This window comes from Pygoscelis adeliae, unplaced genomic scaffold (genome assembly GCF_000699105.1).
Source record: "Pygoscelis adeliae isolate BGI_AS28 unplaced genomic scaffold, ASM69910v1 Scaffold67, whole genome shotgun sequence".
In the NCBI taxonomy this organism is placed as follows: domain Eukaryota; kingdom Metazoa; phylum Chordata; class Aves; order Sphenisciformes; family Spheniscidae; genus Pygoscelis; species Pygoscelis adeliae.
Genome location: NW_008825271.1, coordinates 4,161,641 through 4,179,726, shown reverse-complemented (window position 1 = coordinate 4,179,726; position 18,086 = coordinate 4,161,641). Strand labels below are relative to the sequence as shown.

Below are 18,086 nucleotides of genomic sequence, written 5' to 3'. Positions count from 1 at the left end.
GGGCTGCCGCTCGGCTGTAGCTGCAGTGTGCTGCCGGGGAGCGCTGCCGGCGCTTGGTGGCGGGGGGGGATGCGGAATACAGTTTTCTGCCCCCCCCCCCTTTTTTTTTTTAAATATACTGCAATCTCAATTATTTCGATAAATAAACGTTGTCTAAAGGAGTTGTGTTTTCCTAGCGACAGATTAAATATTTACGGGGATGTTTGCCCGGCGGTGTCTGTTTGTCGGTTACACGATACCGTACTGGTGTCTAAATCTTGTCGCTAGACCTCTCTGCTGTAGAGAAAGTTTTATCTTCTTCGTGTAGTAAACGACATTTTTGGCCGTGTATTTACGTAGCACCTTCTGAGATGCTGAGAGTCCGTCTGTGTGGTGGACCCCATGAGAAAGTTCCCTAAAATACCTGGGGAAAAAAACCCCTACCAAAAGAAAGGGGTGAAATCCTTATTAGGCAGCGGAATAGAACTGCATATTGTTTTCTTTGCTAATGCAAAAGAGTAAATTGCTATAGCTGCTGCAGGCTCCGTACTTGTTATTTTTAAGGTGTGCTTTTGGAAAACTGCATCTCCCTCTTACGAGAAGCAGAAGAGGAATGTGATGACGATAACCTCTCAGAAAGGCAAGCTGGAAATAAAAATTTTCCTTGAACAGGAAAAATCCTTTCTGAAAAGTCTATCATAAAATACTGAAATTCGTGCTAAAACATCTTACTTACGCTTTCAGTAATTTTGATGGCTTGCTAGTCTGACACAGCGATAAAAGACGGTATCCGCTATTTTTCAGTGATGCTTATAACTAACTGGTTTTCTTGGGGGGAGCGCGGGGGGCTGCTCCTCCTGGGGCGTGGGGAAGCGGCGAGGGTGAGGCTGGTGGTTCGGCAGCGCCCGGGGCGGTTCTGGCTGAACGCTTGTCTGGTGAGATGCTGTGGAGTGTCCCATGTGAGGCTCGGGCAAGAAAACACGGCTGCGAGGCAGGCTCTTCTGGTTGCCTTGTAGCTGTTACTGTAAGAATGAGGATAGTTAACCTTAGTTATCTTTCCTTTGTAGTCGCTAATGAAGCAAAACACAAGATCTTCAATGACTGGTTTTAAGGAAAGCCATAAGGGTATTTTAAAAGTAAAAAAAAAAAAAAAAATCCCAACAAAAGTATATGGCCCGTAAGCTTTAGAGAATCCTGTTGGTTTTTTGGTGTTTTGTTTTTAGGCAGGTAGACTGATACAATAAATGGTTAAATAACTGTGTTATAACGCAACATTAAAAAAGATCAAATCAGTGGTGTAAGATGCCAACTTTTAAACCGTATCTTAAATAAGAAATTTTTGGGGAAAAAGGGAGCAAATAGTCAGACTAAAGTCTGAATTGTTACAGAGGTAGTTCATGCATTTTGCAGCTTAGACTTGTAAACAGCAGTAAGCATCCTTCTGCAGGCTAAAGTGTTTTGGTGTATCACATCTTAAAAAAAAAACCAACAAAACCAACAAAAACTCAGAAATTGCATTTGGCATACGTATGCCTGACGGAGTCCAAAAGCCTGTGGTTAAAGATTACCCAAATATGTAGAAAGTAATCTTTATTTGTCTGACTGGATAAATATGGCTTTCACTGGTTTCCATCTCTCTGGTAATTTTTGCAGACTGGCTTCGCCTTTCAGCAGCTGCCCTGCTCATTATTTGGTCTTGATCATATCTAATTGCGGGTGACATTCAAGACCGAGGTTTAGTGTTTTTCATCCTTACTCTTCGTGTTAAAATGTTGGTTAGTCTGTCAGTCAGTTTTACTGCATTTTTATAAATGTTTTCAATGTACAACTTTAAAATAAAAGCGTAGACAAAAGACAAAATAGGTTTGAATTAATTTTTTTTAGGCCCTGAAATGAATATTTGGTTTATAATGCAGACAGGCTACCTAAAATTTAACCGTTTCCATGAGAGACTTAGCAATGAACCTGAACACAAAGAATGAAGGGGTTTGGTTTAGTTCTTTCCCTCCCCTCCCAGGAGAATAGAGAGAGAACAGGTTAGTAAATAAACCAACACAGAGTTCTGCACGCTTTTTCACATTTGAAATTTGGAAATTAAAAGAATGTAATTCCAATAGATTTTTGGATCCTAAAACAGCAATAATATGTACATGCACCGTATAAACATGTATCAAATATCGTTGAAGCTAGAAACTAAAATGTTGCTTTAAATCATTTTGTGAGCATCAACTTTGTTGAAATTCGATATTAAAGTAAAAGGTAAAAATGGATTAATTTTACAGAAGTGCGCGTAAGTAAGGCTGGTCATGTAACTAAATCCGTGTTGTTACTCTTTTCCCTCACCTTGCAGATGAAGAGAAAGTTGGACCATGGCTCCGAGGTCCGTTCTTTCTCTCTGGGAAAGAAACCCTGCAAAGTCTCAGAATACACAAGGTAATGAAATGCAATAACAGATTACTGGATCCCGATTCTTGCATATATCCCATCTTGCCAATTGCTAAGCCTGATTCAGGGCTCCCCTTAATGTTAAAGCACTGTAAAGCAAAGAAGGGGTGGTATCGGCATTCGTATATTGCTTAGCTAATTTAAATTACGTGAACTGAAGATGAGTTTTAATGAAGTAGCCAGACTTGCATTTCTTCGGTTGAGGTTTGTGTTTCGTTCTAAATATAGCACGCCTGTTTACTTAGAGACTTTTTGAGGGCTGAAGCATTCCTGGGAATAAAATCAATCAGATTTTTAAAAAGGGACATAATGATAAACCCTAATACTATTACAAACTGTGATCAAATGTATCCCTTTGCTATGGTAACAGGAATGAGAGAATGGAAATTTATGTAGGCAGAGCAGACCATCTGATCTTAACAGGAACACACATGTACTTGTTATCCACAATATGAGATTATTACGGGCTCTAGTCTGCTCCCTTACTACTCCTGAATGGTACCAGCTCACACAAGTAACTGCTGCTGTTCCGGTCAGATGCTTTGTGGGGTAAAGCACTCCTGAACGTGAGAAGCAGTGGTAGAGTAGGGCCCTGGGTGCACGCCTTGCAACTGCAGTTCTTACTGTATAGTTGCCATAACAATTGTGCTCGGATGTCACGCTGCTTCCCATCCTGTTGGAATTTACACTATTCTACGTTTTTTCCCTGTAATAAGCATCAGCCCTCCCACAAGCGTTGCGCTTGCCTCCCAAAACAGGGGATGTTATTTCTTTTGAACACGCTATGGTAGTGTCCTGTCAGTAGTCACTGATGGATCTTTCAAAAGTAATTTATATTTTATTTCTCATCCTTTAAGAGGTTTATCAGGTGATGAGTGAAAAGTTAGGACAGTGTGGGGAAACAAGTTCCAGGGTTGCTTTTCAGATGCGTAAACGCTGCAGCAGAGAAAAAGAGGCGATGTCTTGTTGCTGAGAAGCACGTGTTGCAGCTTCCTCATCCCCCTCAAGTCTCAAGTTGGTAGCTTCTCCGGGTTTCTAAATCAGTCTAATGGAAGAACACTCTTGTTGGCCACCAGTTCTTCGGGTGACACGCCGTTCTCTGCACTCCCCTAGGAGTAAAGAGTTCAGCAACAAAGAAAGTACACTTTTTGTCAAGTGTCTCTGTCCGATGCAGAGGAACCGCTGGACTTGTCCAGCTTCCACAGAAACCCGACTGGCTGTTTCAGGGGAATGAAAACATACAGGAAAAATAAAGCATGAACAAAAATCTTGTGGTTTAATCTCAGGTCAAAGGGAAGAGGCTTTTAGATCCTGTTCTGAATAACTGTTTTTGACTGAGAATCAGTTTACAGCAGAAGAAATTAAAGTGTAACTTGTTGTACTGGGGCAAGCGCAAGGCTACGTATTGCTCAGATCCAATATAAGCCAATTCTGAGAGCCTTGTTTTGGACCTTAAATGATGGGCCTTCTGCTGGATCTCTGTACAGGTGATGAGAATGAGTAAGCTCTAAGACCAGATTTTATTTTAAAAACACTTTCAATTGACATTGCTTGGATTTTGAGTCATTATTGGCGTAAAAGAATCCTTAAATAACATCCGATCCTCTCTCTTTTAAACTGTTTGATTACATTTTATTTAAATAATACTTAGGCAGATGATGCAGTTCTTGTGCCTGCTTGATTCCATTTTCCCTAGGATCAGACACTCTTTAAAATTGACAGGCCTGATGAACTTTCTTTGCAAATAACAGGTAAAGCCAGTAAACAAACGTCGTTAAGAGGATCCTTCATCTGTGAAACACTATTTTTATATCAGCTTCTGTTTCTGTTACTACTCAGTAAAATTAACATTAAAAATAAGCCTGTTCAAACCAATCTTTACTTTTCTTTACCAGTGTGGGTAAATGTTGGGACATGCTATGATTGTCCTTCAGAAGAAGGAAGAGTAGAGTGAAGTATTTGTGGAGGATGATGAGATAAATATTAAAATGAACTTGCCTTGCATCATTTGACGCTATTCCTGTAGCCACTGAAAAGCCAGTAAAACCCCGAAGCTCATACCTACTAAAAAGCTGGATTTATCATACAGAAAAGCAAAGGGTTTTTTGGAGTCCCACACTGTATTTAAAATTTTCATGCTTGTGCAAACACTACTGGAGTTCCAAATTTCCTGCTAGGGAATACAACTTTGATACTCTGTGAACGAAGTACTTTATATTATTTAAAAAAAAAAAAAGAAAACCCAGTCAGCTGTATTTCTTTAGACTCCTACAATAGCAGCTTAATCCCAGCTCTTTTAAAAGCTCCATCCCATATGAATGAGCTGGTTTTTAACATGTCAGAGTGAAAAAATCAAACTGTAATTCAGAGAGCACCTTTGGCTCCTTTTCCCTCTTCACCTCACCCCTCCTTTAATTCCTGCATCACTCCATCAACACGCAAACTTTAAAAGACTGTATAGAGTATTTCAAAGCCCAATTCCAAACCACTAAGCCACTAGAACTGCTTGATATTACTAGCTCTTTGTCAACAAAATATATTAAGAGCTAAAAATAGATACATTTTTTTTGTGTGGCGATGAAGCAGCACTAGCACATTTCACATACAGGTGAGAATCGGAGTTCTGGCTTCCTACATCACCAGTAAGAAGGCACAAATGCAGGCCAGAAGGAAAGGAAATACTCTGGAAGGAAAGGAATACATAAACCTGCATCTTTAGAGACAACCTGCTGGCCAATTAAGGGAGTGGTAATTTTTCAGCCTTGAAAGGTGATCCCCATTTTCCCCCTAGCTGGAGGATTAGTACTGCAGTGGTAGAAACAGGTGGAATTATGAAAGTGAGGGAACTGACCTCTTCAGTGACAGCAGAACAATTTTTCATGTTACTGCTTTTGCATGAAGTTAAAGAGTTTAAGTAATAGTTGCAAATTCTGTACTAGATTTTTTGTTCTGCAGTAGACTTCTAAATTTTCCTTAATGTTTTACACGTGACTACCACTTTTTATTTGTTTTGTAGTACTACGGGGCTGGTGCCATGCTCTGCCACACCTACTACTTTTGGGGACCTGAGGGCAGCCAACGGCCAGGGACAGCAACGCCGCCGCATTACATCTGTGCAGCCACCGACGGGCCTTCAGGAATGGCTGAAAATGTTTCAGGTAACCAGCGCTTAGAGAAATAAACATCTGAAGCAGCTTACCTCCACGATTTAAGTAAAAGGTTGCTTCAGTAGAGGCAGTCCTCCTTATACGTCCCAGAATGTCTCTGTCACTGATTTTGTGTACTGTTACAAAAACAAATGGGCATCAGCTTTAAGGAATTATTGTTCCCTGTTTCAGCTAGTCACTGTAGAGATTCACAAAAAATATCTGCTTTCTCTGGTTTCTTAATAAAATAACCCTTCCTGTTTGAATCTTTCACATTTTCTGCCAAGTCTGTCCAACACGTAACGGCTGCCTCTACGGCCTCAAGCTAACTTGCGATGTTTTCGCTTGGAGACTAGTAAGCGTTAGTGCATGGTTTGCTTCAGTGCAGGTACAGCACTAAATTTGTCATAAGTCTGGTGTCTTCTAAGAATAGAAAGAAAAGTTGAGCAAAAATAGATTACAAGGAAACTCAATGTGTATTTTTACTGATCTTTGTATACTGAACACAGTGTCAGCCAGGACACGCGTACACAGTTGAACGGAGAGGGGAAAGAGGTTTTCTGTATCTTACCAACAGCCTTCAGCAATGCCTAAAACTTAATCTGATAAAAGGTGTGAAGGACAGTGCTATGCACCACTTGAACAGGTTGAAACTGAAATCTGCATGGACACCAACCTGGTAACACCTAAGCTAATTTTGTGTACGTTAATACAAACGCACTTTGGGGCAGGCCTCTGCTCCTATTCCATAACCTGTACCGTGGAGATCTCTCTCTACTGTACAGTTTTTCTCTGTATTTTTTAGAATCCGGCATGAGTCCTAGTTATTGATTTGAAAAATGGAAATACTATGTCTTCTTATCTTGATTAATAAACCGTTACTTCTAAAAACATTTTCAAAAGGAGTAACTAACTAATACAGGCATCGTTTCAATTACTGTAACAGGCAAAGATAGAAAAGCAATATTGTAGATACAGTAGTGAGCATACAATTTTGCAGGCAGAAGCGTGCTTTTGGCTTGATTCATGCTGCCACATAATACCATTGATCTCAATCACTGTCAGTTCTGAACATTCAAATAATAATGTAGAACTCCTTCCCTCTTTATTTTTACACGTTTATAATCTGCTTAAAACAGTGGAAGTTTGGAATTAAGATATTCTTGTACACATCATTCAGTTTCTTAAAAATAATTCACATTTAATTATTATGGTGTATCTTTTTTGAGACTGTTCATGGAAATATGTCTTTTTAACCCCTAAGAATGGTGCTTTGTATATATGATAATGTAATACTACATCATATTTTAACATTTTGTAATGTTAAAGCCTTTGTGCTAACAAAAGCTGTTTTGTTATCTACAACGTACGATGTGTATTTTATCCCATAAGACTGCTAGTTATCAATAGTTACTTTAAAAAAAAGATTATGAAAGGCTGAAACGTTCGAGAGCGTGGTGCAAACATGCTGGACAGTAAAAGCAATGCTATCAGCTGTTTGGTCAGGATAAGGAAAAGTCTGTCAGCCCGTGGAAATTTTGCCTATAGTTAAGTTGTTATTATTTTAGGGTCCCAAATTTGGGGTTAGTAATGTAGAAACCATGCTTTAATAAATATATAATTGGGTACTTTCAACTTTTCAAAATGCTTAGTTGCAGTACTAAATTCCTAAATGCTGATCTGTGTATGCTCTTGAGAGAGAGAGAGAGGCCTCTCTCTCATAACTGGAGATCTTTGAGTAGCACTTATTCATCACTTCTGTCACTGGTAGTTTTTATTGTATTCACAAAAGGGGAGTCCCTTGTTTTAGAACCAAAAGCTTTCAAAGTCACGTAGCTGTATCTCAGTGCTGCATCTCCTTGGCTAATGCCAAGCCACCTCATTTTCTGTGTGCTTATTTTCCACGTGAGTTTTATGAAAGGGGCAAGTCTCAAACAGTCAAATGATAAAAGCACATTCTTAAAGTAAGGGGAGCTGGCTCTGCCCAAAGGGCAGAATTAAACGGCACATCTAGCGTCATTCTTGCAATACAAAGTTTTTCCTATACAGAAACAGAAATGGGAGAGCTGTCTTCTTTATGTACTGCATGCCTGCTAAGCCTGCTTAATACCACTATCTTATTTTACAGGAAAATATATTTCTAATTAATTTTAAAGCTCAATTTCCAGGGGCACGTTAGCTGGACATACGTACTGTTTCAAGGTAGAACTGTCCTTTGGCATAGAAGCTGGCAGTAACAAGTGATACTCAGTTATTTTGAGGTCTCTCACCTGTACGTTGGCCTTCACTCGTTCTCCTGTGTTATCTTTTCAAACTAAAAAGCAAGACCACTCTTCAAATACTAAGAAAACTTAAGATGGCCTTTAAGGGTTTTTTAAAATTTATTTTTTATATGTTATTGCCGCTGTTATGTTTTATAGTTGATCTAAGCCTTTTATTTTGAAAGTGACAAAAAACTAATGCAGAAAGGGGAAACAGTTGGAAGTGTAGTTGCGCTTTCCCTTTAAAAATGAAGATGTGTATTGATTTTAATGAAATGTTAGTCTGGAAAGAAAAGTAGAAAAGCATTTTAATAGGTTCAAACCCTTGAATTTCTTAAAGGCCTGTTTATTTTTTCTGTTTTGCAGTGGCTCTTTGCTTCAGGTCTTTTTAATATCCACTATAAGATTTTTAAAACTCAGTGCCCATGTGTATCTTTACAAGATTTTTTTTCTTTTACAAGAAATTTTATTTTATTTGAAGCAGGATATATTTTTAAGTCACCAAATTGCTTGCCATAAGGAAAAAAAAATCAGGTGCATGCCAAGTTCAGTCAGAGATGATACTGCTTTAAAAATTATTAAGTTCTCTCTTTCTTCATTCTTCCTACTTCACATACTTACAGTGTTGGGTTTTATTTAAGTAATGTGATTAAAAATTTGCATTTTCTTGGAATATTGATGTTGAAAAGTTGTTCCATACACAGTAAGTATAGGCAATCACTCTGAGTAACTAGTGAATGCTGTTATTTTACCTAAATTGGAAGCATTTTTTTCTCAGCAGTTTAGATAGCATCCAAAATGCTTTTGCCATTTCTGGCTGGCAAGAGTACTGTTCCTTGCTTTTATATAAATAGTTGGCTAAGTCACCTAAGTTCAAATTACTTACCATTTTCCATTTCTTATTCTTCCGAAGACGCTCATGAATGCATAAATGTGCGACTGAGCAGTACACCTTTTAGGTGAGGCAGGTGGTAAAGATTGTATCGTAACCAGCATTGCAGCATTTTCTGCTCTGTATTTTGTGGTGGGACTAGGTCAAGGGTTTGGTGTTTCTGTACAGCCCCTACGCACAGAATGGGAGAGATCCGCACTACAACTACATAACCCTTTTGGCTATATCACCATTATCAGTTTGTTTCAGAGGAATAGTGCAGACTTGGAGCAGATGTCCTGATCATCCCTCCTTATTCCCCATTGGTTTGGGTCTCAGGGCGGTTTTGATACATACAAACTAGACTCCTTTCAGAAGAAACTCTACGTGGTCGAACCCATAGCGGGGACGTAAGGGTCTGAACCAGTCGCTGCTCCTCTAGACAGGTTCACATCACGTGTGGTGCAGATGTTCAGCCCAGGGGACCAGACTAGGTCGAAGGGGTGGGTTAATGTGGAGGCTTCAGCACCAGCTGCTCCCGAACCCCTCCTGTTGTGACAAACTACTTGCTGATGTAGACGGTGTTCCTTTCGGTGGATTTTGCTTCTGTGCTATTTTTATTCAGACTGAGATACCTTTGAGGTGGAGGATGGCAGGGTTCTCGGTAACTGATCCAAGAGTCAGACAGAAGCAGGCTCCAGAAGAGCCCTTCCTGCAGGTCTCTGTAATGACAGACCTCCATTAACAGAACTCAGTAACGGAGAACAGCGCCCTGAAATTAAACCCTTTAAAATAGGTGTCCTAAATATACCCATAATAGAAGAAGGATGTAATTGCTACAAACTGTAATTGTACAGATTGGAGCTAGCAGTTGAGAGCTGTGCGATAGAAAAGTGGAAGAGCAGAGGTGCAGAAACAGAAGATGATTAAAGGGTAGGTGGCAGGTCAGACAGGAGGGATGAGGTGGAGGTTGTAGAAGTTGTAGGAGCAGCAAAGATGTCGTTTATATTGGTTATGAAGCTGTTCTGCATGCCTGAAAAGGAGAGAAAAGACATTTAAACGTAATCGCAAAGGGAAAAAAGAAGGGATAGTTTACAGGTAGGTAGTGCCATGGTTGCAGCAACTGCATTACTGAACGAGGAAATGGTGTGAACCAGCCAAAAGGCCTTGGACGACAAATCAACACCTCCCTGAGGAAATGGGAGGGAAGAGGGGGGGTGTTTGTTTAGGAATCTCAGATCATTCAAAGAGCAGTATCAGTAGTCCCTGCTGGCTTTCCAAGGGGTATGTGAATGAATTCTGGAGTTACCTTTTCTAGGGGAACCCCTGCCCGTAATAAAAGCTTTACTTAATTTTACATTAAAATTAAACTTAAGTCTTGAAGACAAGGAAAACCAATTAAACAAATGCATTTTAAAGATAAAGTATATTCTTTACTTTGAAGGGGAGTCACCTGGTAGAAATCCAAGGTGTCTGGACACTACACTATGTGTCTCAAGTCTCTGGTCATCTACAGTGTTTGAAACTTTGCGGACTCTTTGGCACACATTTACTTTTTTTTTTTCCTCTTCTGCGACATTTGTTCACTGTTGTTTCTCATCAAAGCCACAAACATATTTCTTACCTTCTCCATTCAATGTGCTACATGCAATTTTTTTTTGCAAATGGATCAAGCTATGGGGCCCAGAAACAGGAATTTACTAGTCTTGCCTTCGTTAACGCAAACAGTTATGTTCATCTGGCAAGGCTTCATCCCAATTTTCCATGCCAAACGTTTCCCTCAGAGACCCCTTACCAACTGTGGCTGGGGGTTTGTTTGCTGAAGTGAAAGACTAAGGGGACGGTGTCCTAGAGAAGACATTTTGTAGCAGCTGATTGCTTAAAAAGAGCCTTAGGAAGCTGCCTGTAGCTATCCCCTAATGATGAATGGACAGATTAAAGAGGGTACTGCTTTTATTCATTAGCATCTCCTTCCTATTCTTGAATCTTTTTCCTTTTCTGTTCAGATCCGTATATTTTATTTTAAAAACAGAAATGTTGAAGTGTAAGAGAGTTACAGATCAAGATAGTGTAGAGTGAAATTATTAATCAATAAATTGTTCGTAACTGCTAGCAATGTTTGCCACAGCAAAAAACAATAGTCTTCAGGTTGAGTTGTTCTAATTTAATAAATGTAGCTGCTTATAAATTAAGGGTAGACTGACCTTGGGCATTTATACTGTAAGGAAGGTAGCACAGGTATTACTTTCCCTTTTTTTAATTCTCCTAAATTCAAACACCTCTGACAGATGAGATTAAAGATTGCAAACATTTATACCTAAGACCAGCTAAGCTCTGGGTTAATGAAACAAACAGCAGTTGGAAAGTTGGTGAGATAAACAGTTCTTCAGTGCCTGATTTATGGAGAACTGCTCTGTGATGCAAATGGCTCTATTGGAAGAAATTTATAATAAAAGCTGTTTATAAGTGCACTGCTGCAATTTATGCTGAGACATTCTTGTTTCTTCTCAATATTCTGAGGTATTGGGTATGAGACACGGAAACCCTCATCTCATATGGTGACGATCTACACACACACACACACACACAGATGGGGAATATTTTCTTGCCATCTTAGACCGTCTTACCAATTGCCAAGAGTGTGTGAAAAGGCTCAGGTCATAGGAACTTCATTCCCCTTCCCCTCCTCTGTTAGGGTAGGCTGTCCAGTGTCCGCCACGCGTTTTGCTGTAGAGCAGGAGCACGTAGCCGGGGTGAACAAGCTGCTGCACGCTGCCTGCCTTCTCACAACTGTCCCGGCAGTGCTCACTCCGTAATTAAGGCAGCTCAAAGCTGCTTGCACTGCCCTGATGGAATGGGGTCATCTGAAAGTCAGGTGGGTCATCATGTGGGTAAATGATGCCTTTCTTGACATTCTAAGTATTTTGACGTTTTAATTAGGGAGAAATGATGCAACATGATGACTTTCTACATCGAGTAAAGCCGGGTATTTATCTGCTTTGCGTTTGCTTTCAAAAATTCCACCTTCTCCTTCACTTGCCTCGTTGTTCTGCAGAAACTTCACAATATACAAATGTTGTAGTATTGCAGAGACCGGAGTTAATTGTCAGAATCAAATCCAGAGAACAGAAATTTAGAGCATGAGTCACAAAGGTCCTGAGATACATGGCAGATTAATACAGAAATCTTAATTGTAAGGTATCTTGCCTTTTTTTTTTTTTTTTTAAATTTCAGTTAGCCTCTTACCATAACCGTAATATCATTTGTATGTGCTAGTTTACTTGTAAATGTCACTGTAGAAGACATTCAAGAATATGAATGTGAATCTGCTCTCAAAAACTGTGATGTCTTATTTTCTCTCCTCTCTAAGGCTTTATTCATGCTCTAATTCTGTTGCTAGATCAGTTAGCGGTGCCTGTTGTTTTTTCCTGTAGAAATTATTTTTTTCTTTAAATTGTTTTCACGTAACAAATCAAAACTCTGAGCACAGATGAGTTTAAGACATGCTTTTCAGATGTGTAGTATATTCAGTTACTAATTTTTTTCTGCAAATGATGCTGCTAATCTGCTATGCTCTCAGCTGAGTGCCTTATTAAAATCTTCAAATTTAATGGTGCCCATTAGTAAAAATGTGAAGTAAGAAAATTACCCATCAAAATTCCCTGTTTATTCAAGTGTAAATTGAAACCTACAAAATATACGTTGGTTTATAGCCAGGATTCTGAAATCACAGCATTGTCACTTAGGGACATACCGTAGTAATAAGCAGGCAGTAAGCTAATGTACTTTTAGAAAAAGTTTCTCTCTTTCCTTTCCTCTCATTTCCTATAAAGTTTTTGGTCTACCAGATGAAACATAAAGGTTAAAAGTTACCATCTCACTTGAATGCGCAGTGAAGAAAGGCAGAGAGGGAGCGCGTTCTGTTGCAACCCCTTCATTGTCAGTAATGTGTGTGTAGGTTTCATGAACTTCAAAAGAAGCTTAATTAATTTAATTATTATTATTAAATATTATTATCTATTTAATTGCTAATCTGTATGTGCATATAACAAATCCTTTCTTAGCTTATGAATCAATGTAGTAATTTTCAATATTTTGCGTTGATTAACTTCTAATTTTTGTGTAATTAACATGAGCATCTATCTTCCTGGCTTTTTATATGCTTGTGTATAGCTCGACAAGGAAGCTTAACTTGCCTTATTGGCAAAGCAGCGGCACTTACTAATAGAAACCAAACTAGTGTATTAGACTAAGCTTACTGTTTCTTTCTTTTTTTTCTTGCAGAGCTGGAGTGGACCAGAGAAATTACTCGCTTTAGATGAACTGATTGATAGTTGTGAACCAACACAAGTAAAACACATGATGCAAGTGATAGAGCCCCAGTTTCAAAGAGACTTCATTTCCTTGCTCCCCAAAGAGGTGAGAAATACAGGTTAATATGGGACTATGCAGTGCATCAGCTGCCACCTTTTAAAAACTTCCGTGCTAATCACGGCAGTTTTGCCAACGTAGTGATGGAAACTGGTGTTAGAGGTCCACAACTTGGTGCACTGCCATAACATGGCTACTGTAATTTCAGATTAACATATCTTCATCTCTTGATAGGCATTTAGATACCTGGAAATACAGATAATTCCTTTAAAGAAAATCCCAGTAGCTTAAAAAATATCTCTGTATCTTAATTGGGCTGATTGTGCTTTGTTTTTAGAAAACTAATTCTGTTAGGGCACACACACACAAAAATTTCCTCTGGATGCAAGACTTTTCTGCACATTATTCTGTTAGTATAAGCATTATTGTTTAATGCTTTAAGTGGTGGGGTTTTATAAACGTTATCTTTGAGTTTATTTTAAAGAAACTGAGCCCTAAAATCTCTACCAAAAAAACCAAACGTAAACCCAAAAAAGCACTTCTCATTAAGGATAAAGCCAAACCCTAATTAAGCAGATACCTTACAGTAAGCCCGTTACTGCAAATCAGATCATGTTGTATCGGGTTAAAGAGAAACTAAGACTCAGATTTCAGCGTGTGCGCTTTTCAGCATGTGTAACTAAATGCTGTCCACAGAAGAGTAATTCTTGATGTCCTTACAACTAGAACATGAGGGTGGATATGAAAGATTACAAACCCGGTTTGCTACAGTTATTAAATGAATGTATTTTAGTTCATTTATTAATTCATTTAAATGACTGTATTTTAGTTTCACGATTTCATTAGTTTCACTAATTCATTTTCACTAATTAGTTTCACTAATTCATTTTAAATGAATGTATTTTAGTTTCACTAAAGGAGGTTGTAGCGAGGTGGGTGTCGGTCTCTTCTCCCAAGTAACAAGCGATAGGACGAGAGGAAATGGCCTCAAGTTGCGCCAGGGGAGGTTTAGATTGGACGTGAGGAAAAATTTCTTTACTGAAAGAGTGGTTAAACATTGGAACAGGCTGCCCAGGGAAGTGGTTGAGTCACCATCCCTGGAAGTATTTAAAAGACATGTAGATGAGGCGCTTAGGGACATGGTTTAGTGGGCATGGTGGTGTTGGGTGGACGGTTGGACTCGATCTTAGAGGTCTCTTCCAACCTTAATGATTCTATGATTCTGTGATTTAGAAATGGTACTTCTGACGTTGATTGATTTTAGGGAATTGGAAATTGTTTTGTTATTTGGAGTGGGGAGGAAGTCTATTTTCTTTTGCCAGATCTACTGCATGTTGGGTTTTCCATGTGAAAAGAGGGATGAAGTCTTCGTAAGTCTTCAGTTACTAACACATTACAAAGCAAGTTCTTAAAAGATACTCTGGAGCTGGTATTTGGTTGCTGTGTTTAACATGGTCTTACTACTTTAACAGTCTTACTGAAGACTGTTCTGTATCTCTGTTTCTTGACGTTTTTTCTGGTGTATATCCTATTTTTGAATACTTAGATGTACAAGACCCTTCTTTCCTTTTATATACTGTCGTATCTTCACGAGTCAGGAAGTGTCACAGCCTTCCCTTGCTCGTTGGCATTTGTAAGGGTTGGAAGCAATTTATGCAACGAGTATTAACTTAGTACACGTGACACAAGATTAGTATTTACAGAAGCCTGTGGCAGCCTTCTTCATAAGTGGAAAGGACACTGGGCGAGGAGAGGAGTTTAGTAAGACCTCTGCACAGTTGCCGTGTTTCTAGAGAAGCTGCCCAAAGCAGCCTTAGTTCAGAGGCGGAGGAAGGCAGCAAGACTTTGTATTTTGAGGAGACAGAAGATGCTTTGCCACTTCTGCATCTGTTAAATCTGGGAATTTAATGCAGAATTGATAACAGTAGCTCACAGCTCAGTTGTCTTTGCATGATTTAGTGGCAAAACTAATTCAAGTACAACCAGTGATCTAGTTACGCTGTGACTAATGATCATGTTGTTATTTCAGTTTTAGCAATTTCTTCACAGAAAAGATACGCTATTGAGCTGTAAAACTTTTTCTCATTTATGTTTCTTGACTCCATTGTAAGCTGCTTGTTTAATTTGTTTCATTTATTTTTAGTGTTTGTTCTTGCCTCTTGAAACCAGAATATTGTCAAGCGCTTAGCTTCATGAAAGGCTGACTTCACCAGTGAAGCTGGCTTAAATAATTTTAGCTTCCTCACTCCCAGTCACTGTCACCAAAATTAACCAAGTTAGACAAAAAAACCCATCGAGCTAACTCCACCATCTCCTCTCCCTTTTGAAGATCATTCTTCACCCAGATCTCCTAAGTGATGCTGTCTCCAGCTACTTACGCTGGCTGCAGTAGGGGGTGACGAACTGAGCTACGCGGGCAAGAATAAGTTGTTAGGGTCAATAGTTCTGTGAACAGGCTTCCCTGTCAAAGCCAGCATCCTGTGAAAACACGCTCTCCTGAGTTGTCGCTCCGCATTAACATCTATAGTTATCTCCAGTGCTGCTGGATGCAATGCAGTGATTTTATTACCTAAGCAGACAAGAAGATGATTTGGACAGGAGGGCTTTTCTTCAGAAACGTTTTCAGCAATGCAAAGACAGTAACTTAATAGCTGAATAACCAAGAAAATGTTTGCTTTCCTCCTGAGGAAACATGCAGTCAAACAATTAATCTGAAATGAATACTCCTGTTTTCTTGCTGAGACTTCAGAAATAATTATTGAAATTACTTGTTTGTGAAAACCAGGTCTAGAAACCAACAGATCAGGATTTTTGCTGAAATCAGCCAAAGAAATTTTGTTGGTGCCGTGTGTGTGAGTGAAGAAAAAGGCGAGAGACTGCTTATTGTTGGGTATTATTAACACTACAGTGGAGAGTAGTCACAGTTGAGTCAAAGGTCAGATCTTTGCTACCTGAAGTTTTCTTATAAGTAGATGCATGATCCATGTCCATCTGACAAAGGGACATCATCTTTTATGCACTGCTGATCTTAAAGTCAACTGTGGGCTGTGTTGACCCTTGGTGACTATTTAGATAAATATAGTCTAAAATAAACGTCACCCGTATGTAACCTGTTTTAGAATCAGTTGGCTCACAGGTTTTGATTAACACCATCTTAGCAAGCGTCCATATCTGTATAGATAGGACAAGTGAATTTAAACAAACTCTGCTGTCAGTTATGGAACATGCAGCAAAAATGGAAAGGATCTCTTTCATGTTTGAGTCCTGCATGCGGCAAGACTCAATCTCATGTGTGATAGGAAACAGCACTTCTTAAATAATTTTACATACCAGGAATTAAGGCAGAAAGTCTAAAAGGATGGGTACAGTTGTCACTGTTGTAGTAGAGCCCTACACCAGATCCTAAACGCTTGACTCCCTGCGTAGGGACAGAAGGAAGATTCCTCAGCTTTATGGCCTGGGGTGCATACGGGATCTAACGCATTAACTTAAGACACAGGTCCCTCAAACATGGAGTCCTACGTGCTCAACGTGAGCTGCAGGCGATGTCTTGCAAACAACGTGTGTGTGCAGTCAAAATGCAAACAGTTCTGGTGTACTGAATTTTTATTTCCTGCTCAGTCACTGGCTGGTCTAGGTTACGGAAGGTAAACGTATCTCACATAATAAGGTCAAAAATCTGCCGAGGTCAACAGCCTTACCCTCAAGGATAGCTGTCCCTGTATTTTGGATTGTGTTTTAGATGCCTCTGTCCCTGCTTAAGACTTGCGGAGATTGTGGGGGTTTTATCGTGATCATTATACAGCTTAGCTCAGCCAGCTGAGGTCTGAATTCTCCCAATAACCTTTAATTTTGTCACATGGAAAAGTTCTTCTTCTGTTGCTTATTGGGATTTCCCATATGTTTTGGGTAACGTTCTGTGTGCAGTATCGAAGTTGCGTATCTCAATCCTTCTGCATCCCAGTCCGTAAAACTCCCTGTAACACCGCTTAGGAGTGTGTTTGCATTCTAATCAGAAAACGAGCGATGCGTGTGCTGCATTCCCTACAGCTGCAGAGAGTGCTTTTGAACTCACGTGCACGTAGCATTTACTTTTTCTGGATTCAGGCTTACTGAGTGACGTTACTCATCACAACATACTTTCCCATTTGCTCACGTGGCGAGTGTTGTATTTTCTAGTTAAACTCTCAAAATAACTTTTGGTATACTTGTTAGCTAAAATAACATAGACATAATAATTTTAGTAATAATTCTGTTAATGGTTCAAAGTAATGCGGATTATGTTTTAAAAAAGATAACAGTGATGTCAGCTGACATCTACTCTTGCAAATACAAGAATCATTTCTGATGTGATGTGTATGGATTTAGTTACTTAAGATGACTGTTACACTTTCACGCGCCCACTGGAATAAACTGTAGCTCTGTTAAGTTTCTGAGATTGTTTAATAATGTATTGTTTCAATTTTCTGTGTTTCAGCCCCTGATGTGTGATAATACTTTGCTTTTCCCTTCAAAAGCAACGCAGAGAATACACTTTCTTTTTCTTTTTTACAGCTGGCGCTGTATGTGCTGTCATTCCTGGAACCCAGGGACCTCCTGCAGGCAGCCCAGACATGCCGTTACTGGAGAATTCTGGCAGAAGATAATCTTCTCTGGAGAGAGAAATGCAAAGAGGAGGGTAAGGCTGAGCAAAAAAGATGGATGTAATGGTCAAAGTGTTGCTGTCGTAAAAAGTGCAGTTCATTTACATAATAAGCTTAAAGTTTTATGAAGGCAATTTGGGTGACTTTAAATTTACTGCTAGTGGTGCTTTGAGCTACGTGGTGTGTATTTCTGTTGAAAGTAAGAAGCAGAAATAATCCATGGGCTACTAGAAATGAAACTGCAGTTAAGTTTGAACATCCTATTTATGAAGTACACTAGGTGTATGTTTTTAAAATACAACTATTTTTGCTTTTTAAGGATTGTTTTTATTCAAAATACAACCAAAACAAGTAAGAGCCAAGATGTAAA

General features: G+C 39.2%; 1 protein-coding gene across 1 annotated transcript in view; it reads left to right on the top strand.

Moving 5' to 3' along the window:
* FBXW7 (F-box and WD repeat domain containing 7, E3 ubiquitin protein ligase) overlaps nt 1–18,086 on the top strand; it is a 116,995-nt gene that overhangs the window by 83,408 nt on the left and 15,501 nt on the right. Inside the window, 4 exon segments of the mRNA XM_009329779.1 lie at nt 2,330–2,412; nt 5,441–5,582; nt 12,987–13,121; nt 17,628–17,751. Of these exon segments, the coding sequence (XP_009328054.1) occupies nt 2,330–2,412; nt 5,441–5,582; nt 12,987–13,121; nt 17,628–17,751 (484 nt within the window).